The 13,691-nt window shown below is 36.1% G+C and overlaps 2 protein-coding genes across 4 annotated transcripts in view; one reads left to right on the forward strand and one right to left on the reverse strand.

The window, feature by feature from the left end:
• Window positions 1-2,747: 2,747 nt before the first annotated feature.
• Window positions 2,748-5,832, forward strand: LOC108359156 (uncharacterized). The gene is made up of 3 exons (XM_017610865.1): window positions 2,748-2,830; window positions 4,322-4,759; window positions 5,101-5,832. Exons 1-3 carry the CDS (start codon window positions 2,776-2,778, stop codon window positions 5,796-5,798), a joined length of 1,191 nt encoding a protein of 396 aa, XP_017466354.1. The 5' UTR covers window positions 2,748-2,775; the 3' UTR covers window positions 5,799-5,832.
• Window positions 5,833-10,021: 4,189 nt separating this feature from the next.
• Tab2 (TAK1-associated binding protein 2) overlaps window positions 10,022-13,691 on the reverse strand; it is a 46,049-nt gene continuing 42,379 nt past the window's right edge. For 2 of the 3 annotated variants that reach the window (XM_017610877.1, XM_017610887.1), the window contains exons 3-4: window positions 13,414-13,632; window positions 12,272-13,345 (exon numbers count right to left, since the gene is read on the reverse strand). In XM_017610877.1, coding sequence (XP_017466366.1) covers window positions 12,645-13,345; window positions 13,414-13,632 — 920 coding nt within the window. In that variant the 3' untranslated portion in view covers window positions 12,272-12,644. Of the gene's footprint in view, window positions 10,546-10,637; window positions 10,692-12,271; window positions 13,346-13,413; window positions 13,633-13,691 lie in introns of those variants that run through there. The other variant, XM_017610892.1, reaches the window with a different exon arrangement.

A 13,691-nucleotide genomic window follows, 5' to 3' on the forward strand; every position in this document is an offset into this window, starting at 1 on the left:
TGAATTTAAATTGTTTCAATAATTGCTAATTTTAATGGAATATTTATTACACTTATCTTTGTATGTGCAAGTATGTATAAAAGCTCCGCTAACTACGATGAAACATATGCGGGATTCTTAAAAGAACAATTGTATTCTAATCGGCTATTTGTTCAAGTGTAGAATAAGGCTACTAGGGAATTTACATGATTCAACTTTCACAGGCGATTAGTTGAACCAAAAGTTGAACGAAAGTAGGGAGCCGACCAACTTCATTGTAAGCGATTAGTTGAAAGGCGGTTTACACCAGGCGATTGTTGCTTTCAACTAAAAATCGCCTGAAAAATCGCCTCATGTAAATTCCCTATACCTTAACATTTCTGTTTCTTTACAGAGCAGTTATACAACTATAAAAAATTGCATAAGTTTTTTAGTTGCGATTATTTTCATTACACTAATTTTTAATAGCCATAGTTTATTTTTTTAATTATTCAGTTAGGGCCTTTCTACATTAAGGCAACGATATGTAGGTGCAAAATTTCATTTAAAAAATAATAAAAAAATACCGAATTACATAATAAAAAACTGTTCCTATGTACCTATGTACATATGTACAGGTAGAAGCAGTTATAAAGAATTTAACAACAAGTAAAGCATGCATTTTTATCAATAATATGGTTAACCTTCCAACTACCAAACTGATTCAATTCGCAGCATGGAAATTCAAAGAAACAAGCAGATATCGACAGCTGAGTGGAAGATTGACCTACTCGGCATCCGGTTCGAAAACGTCCTATATCAGAAAAATTTTCAGGAACATATTTCAGAATTTTGTTGAAGAACGCCCTATCTCAGAATTCGGTTCAAAAACACGCTATATCAACATATTTTCAATAAGTTTTCAGTTAAGACAGGGCGTTTTTCAATCCAATTCTGAGATAGGGCGTTCTTCAATCATATTCTGAAGTAGGGCGCCTTTGAGCTGGCTGCCGAGAGAGTTCGATTGCCCACTCAGTTGTCGATATAGGAACAATTTATCAATGAAAATTCTTCGAATTGTCGCCAAACAGAGTGCTGAACTAGAAAAAGAACGAATAATGAAAACGGCCTCTATGACAACCATGTTATGTATTATACCGTGCGACAAAAATAAAAAAAAAAATAAAAAACACACGAAACTATGGACCAGATATAGTGAAACTGCGTTTTTCGGTTTTCTATCTGGCGTCAGAATACATACTTTTAAAAGGACTTTCTAATTTCAAAGATATGATTAATTAAAAAATGATTAAAAAAAAATTCAGTTCAAAATAGAATAATAATATGGGTACCAAATGAAGGAGTAAGTTCTGCAGATTAAAAAAAAATCAAGTTTTTGGATTCTCATGGGCGAATGGGTATTGAAAATGCCCTTTTAATTAAATTTACATTTTAAGCTAATGTAGTTAGAAGGACGAAATTCGAGGTTGTGATCGTGTGTATATTAGTACTTAAAATAATTTTAAAATGCATATTGCAAATGTTCAAGGATATTCAAGGATGGCAATTTTAAAAGGACATTTTCAGTACACTGAGCCAAAAGCAAAATGGTTTTTTCAACCAAGTTATTGTTTGATTTTTTCATGGTAGATAAATACATCGATTGTAAGAAATGTGATTCATTTGAAAACATATTTGTATGCCTGTTAAACGTGCAGAGATGATTGCTGTTATTTGGTGGCTTCCAGTAATTTCAGGTTTGAATGCCGTAATAGCCGACATTGTATTTTTTTTTTTTTTTTTTGGTTTTATACGATCAAACGAAGAAGAAAATTTATTGAAGTTAAACATTTGAGGGCAAAATTATAGAACGGCTGTAGCTGTGTGTGCAGAGATGCTTGTTGTTATTTGCTAACTTTCAAAAGGTCCGGGTTCAAATCCCGTCAGGGATAACGTGTTAAAATGATAAAAGAAATTTTGGCTTTGTATCTCCGAATTATGAAAATACATTTGTGAAGTGCAGAGCGAAAAAATCGGCAACCAAAAATTTGTTTAACGTAAACAAAAGTGTGGTTAATATTACCAAATCATATTTGAAAATATCAACCAAGGCATTGTTAATAAATATTAACCAAAAGTCGCGTTGATTCCTTTTCAAGTTTGAATTTGGTAATATTAACAAATTTTTAGTTGATTTTTTCTCAGTGTTCTTATTTGTCCTTATTCACCAAACTTTTTTAATTTTACAGAATTTTTTCTTTTATTTGATACCCATATTGTTATCCTACATTGCACTGAGGTTTTAAAACAATTTTTTGAATTAATCATATATTTAAAATTCCAAAGTCCTTTTAAGAAAACTCCTGACATCAGAAAAAAAATATATGAAAACGTAAATTTACTATTTTTGGCCACTACTTTCGCGCATATATAGATTTTTGTGTCGCGCGGTGTTGTACATATGTACCTATGTATGTATGTATATGGCATATCGTACTATAAATTCCTCCGATTCGCTATTTAGTAGGTTCGTCTTCCCAGAGGTTAAGTTATACATTCAAAAAATTAAGACGCAACGAAGAAGAAACGTAGTAGATGGATGCCCAAGCGAAAACACACACTCTGTTGTGTAAGCTCATATGTGACTCATGCGCCCATTATTTAACGTGTGAGATGATACTATATTTTTTTTCTATCAGTTAGAGGGTTAATAAAAAGTTCAACTATATTTTGAATTTATATATGTTTTGCTAATTTGCTATTTAATAGCAAACTAGTTATCACTCAGATCAGTTGCGCGGTTACTTCTCAAGTGAAATGTTAACACTGTGGCTGAAATTGCAATTGTTGCTGGCTGTAAGCAGCGCTTTGGGTAATTGCGAAGTCATATAATTTTAAAATATTAAGAATATACTTTGAAAGTAAAATTGCTGTACAAGATTCAAACTTAAGCCTAGTTTCTAGCTGTAAAAAAAAATCGAAAGAAATATTTTTCATTATTTATATTAGGTACTTGAAGAAGTGATTTGCCGTTGTTGTAAACTTTCTTAAAGAAATGAATATGGCGTTTGTTTTTTGAGAGCTGCAAATGATTAAAGAAATTTTGTTAGATGTTACGTAATTTTTTTTCTTGAGAGCTGAAACCCGATGTAATACAAATTTCCGGGAAGGAGTAGAATTACGTCCGATCTTTTCCCGCTCAAAGCTTGTTGAGCTTTTGAAGGAATTCCATTTTGCACGTTCGGGTCAAGCAGTTTTTTCGGCGATTTCTGCAAAAACGAAGAAAAACTGATTGACCAGAAGTTCTTAGAAGAAATATGGGAGGTTTTGCCGATCCTTGGTATAAACGAAAGACCACTCTCTAAGCCCTGGAAACATTTACATATGTACATGAATCAATTTTGATTCGTCGGACCCTTCACAATCAATACTTTAGCGATAGTTACTAGTTATTATTGAAGGTATCACGTTCTTAGAAAAATTGGTTCATCCAAACGATGAGCTTGAGTATAGTATAGGATAAGATAACATAGGATAGGCTAGGAAGAAAAGGAACGTATAGTATAGGATATGACAGGATGCTAGTTGAATACGGTATGAGAGGATAATATTGGAAATAATAGGATAGCATGGGTTAAAATAATAAAAGATAAAATAAGTTAAGATAGAGTAAGGTAAGAAGGAACCATTTTATTTGATCCTCTTTTTTGGTACCACAAAGAAGCATTGCAAACTGCTTAAATATACCGCATAGAGTTGCTCAGTGAGAGTCAGGTTTTTATTAAATTTAAGCCTCATTAATACTGTTCAGTCTAGAAAAAGGTGTTGAGCTGATTACGCCTCACTAGACCTCTAATCGGTGGCGATACTATGAGTTGAGTTTTATGTTAAGTCACACGACATGAGTTCCTATGAGACAGTGTGCGGACAAGATTCCTATGCAATATTGTGTGCTTAATAATTTTTGGTCCACCGCCAGTTCCCCGTCCGTTGGAACGCCACTGAAATTTCTGTTTCAGACCGACGCTCCCCTTAAATAGCTTGGGCTCCATTCGTGTTTGCAAAACACCTTGCGACTGCACATATCCTCAAAACACCTGCGACAGTATAGATCGGATCAAAGTCTCACCGTATCCAATGAGATAGTAACTGGTCAAGACTTTTGTGCTGGTTTGTGTCCCTAATAACTCCTAAGCCCAGTTCTCTTATTGGAACTCTTCTCAGTTCACTGTTTCGAGATTACCAATATTGAAGAGAATCGATAGCATTAGATTAAAGCCAAGGTCAGTAACCAACCTCCAACTTGCAGCTAATTTGAATACAAAAAAAAAATATATATCTAATTTTTACCCCCTCTTTCCAGCTGACCCCTGCAAAATTACCTTACCAACGGATGTGGCCAACCCGCAGCCAGTTATTGTGACACAGGAAGGACTACTACGACCAACCAATGCAGTAACCGAAATAGCTGAGAATGATAAGATTACGCTGCATTGTGCCGGCAAAGGAAATATGTTGGTTGCTTTAAGTGAGCAAACAGCTAAACTTGAGTGCCAAAGTGGAAGTTTTTACGATGAAGAAACAGGAAAGGAATTTGCACTCAATAAACTAAATTGCACTCACATACCCACCGCTGAGCTGTTGGTAACGGAAATTGCTTGTGCGAATGGCACCGGTCTCCTGCACGAAGTGGGTTTCGCGGTAAATGATGAGTTCCAGAGTCTATTTACGATTTGCTATAACAGAGAAAATGTGCAAACGCTCTATTCGCGTAATTTATTGAATGGACGGGGGCTGGATGGTAAGTTCAACCATGATGAAAAATAGGAAGGTTGAACCGCTGAGAGGAATTTTTCAAATTCTTGACGTTTGCAAGCAATTTAATTTTAAAATTTTACGCACAAACTCACACACACATTCTCCTTTTCAATCTCAAACAACAACTTTGAACAATTCCTGTTTTTACTCTCAATTTTATACGATTTTAAAATGATGGCAAACTTCAAAAAAAAAAAATCATGGCCGACGCATTGAGAGAACGGTTTTACCTTACTATGCTTTTATCATGAGTTCAACCACACGATTTGTAGTTTTCTCAGCTAAATTTCAACAAAACCATTTTTTTTTTTAATTTCCACTCAGCTAAAATTATCGATAGCACACGACGTTCTTTCCGCGCTGAGGGCATGCGCTTCACCACTACAGCCATAAACAACCTCTACACGACTAAAAATCAAATTGCGCGCTTTAAAACGCTTTTCGGCGCCGATCAAGCCTACGTGAATCGCACAAGCTTTTTGGCGCGCGGTCACCTCACGCCAGACGCTGATTTTATTTTCACTTACGAACAGTTGGCCACCTATTTCTATATCAATTGTGCACCCGAGTGGCAGGTGGTAAATGCTGGTAACTGGTTGCGGGTGGAAAATTTGGCACGTAATTTAGCCTCCTCACTTGGATCCGATTTATTGACATTCACTAGCACTTTGGGCAAGCTAGAGCTAGAAAATTCAAAGAGCGGTGATTCGGAGGCGATTTACTTGGATAAAACAGAGCTAATATCGGCGCCACAATGGTACTATAAAGTGTTAATGCATCCTGAATTGCCCGTGGATATAGTCATTATATCACTGAATGATCCCTTTGCCAATGTTGACAAAACGGTGGAATTTTGTACGAATGTTTGTGACGAGTACGGCTTGGCTGACTCGTCCGTCTTCCAAGTCGCCAGCCACGGCTATACATTCTGTTGTGAGTTGAATGATTTCTGGGAGAATGCGATGGACACAGATACTCCATACTATGATTTACCAGAAGGGTGGAGTTATAAAAGTAATTAATTTAGAATATACAAAGAACAAAAAATAAAAAGCTTATGCGATTTGAAAATATTTTTCCGAAGTTGATTGATAATTACAGTTATGTGTATTAGACACACCCTAAGATTTGCCCATTTGCGAAGGTGGGTAATTCTTCACAATTCAGCATACCGTTGGCAGAGCCAGATCGTAGAAATTTCAGCAATCATGTCGACTTTATATGGGAGCTCCTCTGATAATTTGTGGATCTATTGTAAAGCAGTACTCAGACCCCATTGAGTACTTTCTCATTCCCTTTCACGTCTCAAAAAGAATAAGGCCTCTATTTCAGCGAAAGGAAGGGCTGTGAGTGCGACCGGTGTACTAATTTCATATGACATTGAGCCTCGACACACTAGTCTTTCCAGATTGTCTGAAATATGGGTTTCATGGGGCAGAAGACGAAAAGAGTAGTATGTAGTTTCTTATTCTTCTTTTTGGCACTGTAACCACCTAAGAGATTTCGGTCGAATTCAACAAAGCACGCCAGCCATTTCTCTTCTGCGCCAACTGACGCCAAGTCCTTCTGCAATTTGTCTCCCCTCTGCTCCCACCAGTGGTCCGAGATGAATACTTTCAGAGCTGGAGCGTTGGTGTCCATTCGAACGACAATGCCGAACCAGCGGAGCCGCGGTATTTTAATTCGCTACACTATGTCCATGTCGTTGTAAAGCTCATACAGCTCATCGTTACATCGTCTGTGATACTAGCCGTCACCATCTCTCGAATACTCCAAGAGCCGCCTCATCGGGTGTTGTCATTGTCCATTGTTCTGCGCCATATACCAGCAAGGGCATGATGAACGACTTAGGGAGTATGGTTAAGATATCTCAACGTATAGGCAACTCCGTTTAGTGCTATCGAAAGGGGCTTTGAGTCGATAAATATGTAGGTGGTGAGGGTGGATCCTTTTCTCGCGGGCCATTTCCAAGAATTGCCGTATTGTGAATACCTGGTCTATGGTGGATTTGCCTGGTCTAAAGCCACACTGATAAGGCCCAATCAGTTCGTTAACGGTGGGCTTTAGTCTCTTACACAATACGCTCGTTAAGACCTTGTGACTTATGCTTAGAAGGCTGATCCCGCGGTAGTTGGCGCAAATGGCCGGGCAGAGCACATTTAAATTCCAGTCGTCGGCCATGCCTTCATCTGACCATATTCCGCATAACAGTTGATGCATGCACCTTATCAACATCAGCATCGTTTAGTGATCTATGATATCTATAAGAGATTGTCGTAATAGGCCCTAAAGCCACGAGTAAAATCAAAACGAATGAGCGATCCTTGCAAGCTTATAAAGTGCTGTTCTCCCAATCTGTGTGATCTAGTCAGGAAAATTTAAGAATACAAGTTCTCGCTCTTCGAAAGGCAGTGGTGTAATTAACGAAAACAAAAACAAAATTTAGAATTGTTTGGTCTGAAAATAAGTACACATTTTCAGTATACATTGGTTATACATATGCACATATTTATTTCTTATTTACACTTAGGTTATTTGCTAATTATTTACAAATCTATAATTAAATATTTATCTTTGTATCAAAATTAACCTCCAATTTTTTCAACAATTTTTACTATGTACAAAAATCTATACCTAAATACAATTAGTACGCTAAATATTAAAACTAAATTAAGGTAAAATGTTAGCAAGCTATATACGTACATATGAACAAGTTTACAAAGTTACTTCTCAAACAAAAATTTCATATATGATCGGCCTATTCGCTCCACAGTGCATATATGTTTATTCCTGTGTAATAGGTGACAGTACATATATGTGAGTATGTATATATGTATGTAGATCATATTCGCTAGCTATGCAAATATTTGTTTATTAAAGTCAACTAACTAAAGTATCTTATGCACACATATTTACAAAGTCTTTTTCTAAAAAAACACACTTTTCGCAGCATTTTAAAAACAATTTCTTTGACTAATAGCATAGACAGGTGGCAAAGTTGATCAGCATCAAGTCGATAATTCGGAATTATCTTGGAAATTAATTGCAGTTGATCCGGTTTAATTCACAACATTAATGCGGATCAGGGAGATTTTCGATTACAAACCTGATCAAAACGACCAGCTGTTGTCTATTGTGAATGAAAAATAAACGAAGCAAATAAGGCAAGCGAGTTTGGCATCCGCAATAGCCGAGTGGCGAGAGCACTACATTCGATAAGGCCAAGGTTCGATCCACGTTCCCACCAATTTCCAAAATTGCACGTCTTATTTTGCTTTATTTAATTTCATATTATTACTTCAAGTTAATTTAATTTTTAGAGTTAAATTTATATTAAAAAAGTTCACAACATTAAAAAATTATAAATAACAATTCAATGCCTTAAAAAATTTGCCGGCCGTGGGATTCTAACCCTCGATCTCGTGGCTTGCTTAATCTGCAATACTACTTCCGTCAGTCAGGCTACAATGGTGATCAGTTCAACTGCTGCGTTAATCCGGATTAACGTTATTATCTGTCTATGCCATAAGTCAGATGCGCGAAAACTTATGTATTTATTTCTGTGGCATTTTATTTAAACAACTTATCTCGAGATGGAACATTTTCCCTTTAAAGCAATGTGTCATTGGCTTCTCAAATTATATTTTAACGACGATTAACTAGCCATAGGTGTACCTTAAGATACACTTAATATAAGCTTAATAAAAACATAAAACTTTTCGAGGCAAACTTATTATTATTTTTTTAATTTAAAGGCCACCCTTATAAAGCAAGTTAAGTTATTTTAATAAAATGCCACAAATTTATATTTGTTAGCTGCTTATTAAAGAGTGTAACTCTCACACAACTAGTTTAGTCTTGGCATTTGGATTTAGTTTAACGAAAATTTTAAATCTATTTAGCAACTGTGCTGCCAGCAGCAATTTTTTTCACGCACATACTTATACACTCTCTTAAGTACAGACATACATACATCGCTTTTAATATCGAGTTCGTTTTCTTGCACTACTCGCCTATATTGTTGAACTAGTACGGGACTTAATGGCTGACGCCAGTTTTTCGTTATGCTTCGAAATCGTTTAAATTAATTAAAATATATTTTTATGTTACATAAATATTTGGTTTTCTCAAAACAATAATTTTTTTGTTATATATTTTTGTCCTTCATTTAATCGCTATAAAAGAATTTGAGTACTAAAAATTTTCCTTTATAAATGCGTTAGCTGTTGAATGAATGAAAATATCTATGTACATTTGTTTCGTTAATAAATTTTATTTTTTTTTTTTACTAAATTACACTATGTATAACAGCCTAAACGAATTTGGACGAATCCACAAATTGAGGAGTACGATTTTGCGTTTACGAATTCGAACGAAAAATTACTCTGAAGATAACACAACACCGAAACCAATTTAGGTTAGGTTATTTTGGTTGGCTGACCACCTAACATAGAGCCAGATGAAGGTAGAGACTTTAGTTAAGTATACTCGAAGTAGACATCATTTAGGATGTCAATGCCTTTTGAGAATTTCAGAAGTGTTTGAAGCCCAGGTGCTGTCACGTCTTCAAGATTATTAAACTATGGAGCTCCCAAAATATTTTTGATGCAACAGGACAAAGTCATAGGATGCGTTCTAAATTCTCCCTTGTTCGAGTTGTGTCAAGTTTGACTTCAAAACAAATTTGACCAGGTGTTACGGAAATTCTTTCCAAAATACATCAGCTTCCAAGAATTAGTACTTCTGCACCATTTCTCAAATGTTTAATGGAAGGACGATTATATAATCGCCAGCGTTATAAAGTTCGGTTCCCATCAGGACCTCAGCCATCGAATGGTTCTTTAAAAAAACAACGCCACCTCTCAATTCTTGGTTCTTCGCTGTTATTCAATAGTGTTACTGCTTCCGCAGTCCACCCAAGGGCACATCGTATTTTTTTCATTCCCCTAAAAAATCACCGCCATGATAGGTTTTGTAGAAGAACTCCAATTCACCGAGGAGGCAGTATCATACTCAATAACCTGAAAACCTCAACGACACAATCTACAAAAGGTCTACTAAACCGTAACGAGGCAGATGTACATATGTACATACATATCTGTGGTCATAAGCATAATAACCGCCTAGGTCGACTTAAGAAATAATTGATTTATACATATCTATGTATATGCTATCGTATTCGGCAACTTCTATTCCATGTGTATGTGAAATTCCCATCTCGCCAGCTAGGCTATTTAAAAAGTCATAGACGAACATATTTTGGTTTCCCCATATGGTTAACATTATAATACAAATGCTTAAAACGTTTTTATCTCAAAGTCAAGTTTTCCGATTTACGCGGTTATTGCTTATGACCACAGACATATTTGGTCACGCATTTTTTAGCAAGGCTGCTACGACAAAATCATATTCGCTTGAACTCGATAAAAGGCGCTGAAGTTTAAATGAAGCCATATTTTTCGCATAAATGCGCTAGAAATGTTTAATCTATATATATTTCTAGTCATTCAATAAAATATTCTTAATACGTCACTCTTAAATTCAGAGCTCATACGGTGTAAACGCCTTGCTAGGCTACTGGCAAATTGTCCATCTTTTCAGCTCTCGAAAAGCTCTTCTATCTATGTCCATATCGCGCACTTTCCAAAGTACGTTGTATTTCGATCACAAAACGGTTATGCTAAAATTGTATTCCTCAGTAGACCAAACATAACAGTTATGATGGCCTACGCGTTGACTGTCATGACACGACCCAAGAGTGCACTATTCCTGTAAATATATGTATTTATGTATGAAAAATAAGTTGTGTCCGTAAAAAATTATAAAGGTATGTATGTATGTATATTTTTCAAAGTACTTACTATTCTCGCCCGGAGACAGGGTGATGTGTATATCCTCTCGCCTCTATATGGGCTCTGTAGTAAAGAAAATGCAATAAAAGTACAATTTAGAAATCATTACTTTTTAGACAAGTTCCATAGCCATGAAAAGTGTAGCCACACTTTCGTTGCGGCAAAGCTGAGTACAAGAGTGGGAGCAGGAGCGAAACAGCAGGCAATTAAAAAAAGCGGCAGACACAATTCAAATACTTTTTTTTATATATAGTAGCACAAAACCATATAAATCAAAGTTTCAAACTGTATTAACGCAAATTTAACGAATTTTCATTAAACATTTTCAACTTTTTACTCAGACTTAAAAAAAACATTTTGGCATGCAGTTTTATAGCCAGTTCAATTTAAGGGCCGTTTTCTCAACTGAAACTTTAATGCTTACTTTATATTTAAAGGTTGCTTTAAAATTTATAGAGGTCTAAGTACTATGTAAAGCATTTCGATTATCGGTTTTTGACGAATGTACGTTTCTTGGCAGTAAACCAATTTAAAACCGATAATAAATTGCTTTACTTTAGACAACTAAAAATTTTAATACATTATTTAAATATAAAGTGAGCTTTAAAGTTAAGGGTTACTTCTGAAAACGGCCCTTAGTGTAATAATGGTAAAATTTTAAATGGCTAAGAAATCGTGTTGATTTTTAATAATTTTTTTGCTGACGGCTCTAGGTATTTTTCTCCATTTATATAGAAGAAAATATGAAAAGTTTGCCATACACCCCTGAGTCGAGAGTATTTTTGTAAGGCAGTTTCGAATAAATGTACTTTATCGATTCTCCTAATCTCGTTGTTTAGATCGTTCATCCCCGGATCGTCCGAATTCGTACGTCTGGTCATGTCATGCACTATTGCTTGTCTCGCCGTTACGGAGGGGAAATCCGGTCGGATTTTGGGGGATTGTGCATGCGGTATGAAGTGGACGGATGCTGGAAGTTACGTTGGGTTATAACCAGGTTTTTGAATTGGGTTCGGCGGGTCTAAGCGTTTTTGCAGCTTTGGTGGTTCTTCAAACATTAAACCTTCGAAAAAAGTAGCTCGGTTTTCGGGCCGGATACTAAATTTGTGGAAATTTTCAGTTCGGTTAGTGGTTCATCTAATTAGTAAAAAAAGCGGTTAATCCGGTACAAAACCGGTTCACGTGTCTGGTTATAACATCATAGTATTCAGCCAATTTTCGTTATGTAAATTTGTTACAACTTTTTTTTTTTTTATTGGAGCGGCGTTTCGCAAGCAAAATAAAAAAAACACTGAATGAATTAAAAGAGGACAATAAAAATAAATTAAATTAAAAATAAATGCAAACAACTTAAATTTTACATGCCAGAGAAAATAATTGCTTATAAAAAAGTTTATATTTATAGGCTTGCGTTAATAGTAAGAGAACTTGAAAATTAATAACCTAAACAGTGGAAACTCTTTTGGAATTCAAATTCGATACAGTTCTAATTTTATTTAGAAATTAGAAAAAATTAGAGAAAATGTAAATGAATCACAACGCATAAGGGAATGTTTAGTTACATATATCGATATTATATGTCTTTATTATCTTAAATTTGTATTAAATGATTTTCGTTAAGTTTTTATTAAACTAAAATAAGATATAATTAGATTAATATTAATTTTAATTTTTTGATTAAAGCACATATTTTCCTTCTTTTTATGTTCAAACATATCCAGCTAACTAATGTAAGAGCAAGCAAAAGCTTTTAAGCTGCATGCAGTTTATACACATGAAACATACAAACATTTAAACGCATAAAACTGTGCTTAACTTTACAGGGTAGTATATACAAGCGTATAAAAAAATTACCGCATTTGGTTAAATAGAAAAAAAAGAACAAAAAAAAAAAAAGAAATAAAATAAAATTTAAAATTAGTTACTAGTTTCATTAACCTAAGTATTGCAAAAACAGAAAGTACTCAGCACACTGAAGCAAAAAAACACGCCATGCATGTGGCATGCCCTTCAGCGCTATTCAGCAGCCACCGTGCGTGCGGCAGCAGTGGTGGCACTAGCACTCGCCCCCGCACCATCCGAACCATGAGCAATTGCTGCTGGTGCCGCTGCAGCTAAGGCAGCCGCAGCAGCTGCTGCAGTCGCTGATGTATTGCCAATAAATGCTGCACGTGAGGATGGTGGCGTTGCCGCTGCCACTACTGCCACTGACGCCGCATTAGCTGTGGGCACAATGCGTACCGTACCGGGTAGTATGCGCACACATTCACACGCCTCGCATATGTTCAATTGTGGATGATTGAGGAATGTACACATGGAACAGGGCCAACGTTCGAGTGGTTCTTCATCATCACCGCCATCGGTATTCGAATCGGAATAATCTTCTTCGTCGGTGGATGGTTGTTGTACATACGATGGTAGATGACTGACATAATCTGGACGCTGTTGTTGGTAAGCGACATTTGGCGACGATGTCTGTAACAATTGCGAGGAGTTGGGTGTACTAGCTGCGCTAGTGTGTGTACTGCCAGCGCCAATACAACTGCCTGTACCACTACCAGGCGTATTTTGAGGTGAGAGGAAATCTCGTTCAGCCTGCTGGTATGGGTAAGGATATAGCACCGGTGGCGGTCGCGCCGGTCGTTGACGTGGGAATGGTTGTTGTTGTTGTTGTTGTTGTTGTTGCAGTTGCAGTCGCTCGGCTTCGGTTAGCTGGCCTGCAAGTAGCAAAGTTTAATTTAATTCGGATTTGTGTTTTTTTCTGCATAACTGAATATATGCTTACCATATCGTCGGATATTTTCAATTTGATTCAACATTAGCTGACAATCAGTGCGTAATCTTTCTATTTCATGATCCAGTCTCTCAGATTCGACGGGATTCAAATTTTCTATTAATATGTTGATTTCCTCTTCGACATGGCCAAGTTTCTTTTTGTTCTCACGCAGTGCTGTGGCCAGCTTGTCACGGCGCGTCTTTTGACGTTTTATATTCTCGGTGAAAGCTGTGAAAAGTAGAGAAAGGAAATCGTTACTAAAATGAAAAATTTTCATCAGTAATTTG

This window comes from Rhagoletis zephyria, unplaced genomic scaffold, assembly GCF_001687245.7.
Source record: "Rhagoletis zephyria isolate East Lansing unplaced genomic scaffold, Rhagoletis_zephyria_1.1 Rzeph_scaffold_00012, whole genome shotgun sequence".
Taxonomy (NCBI): domain Eukaryota; kingdom Metazoa; phylum Arthropoda; class Insecta; order Diptera; family Tephritidae; genus Rhagoletis; species Rhagoletis zephyria.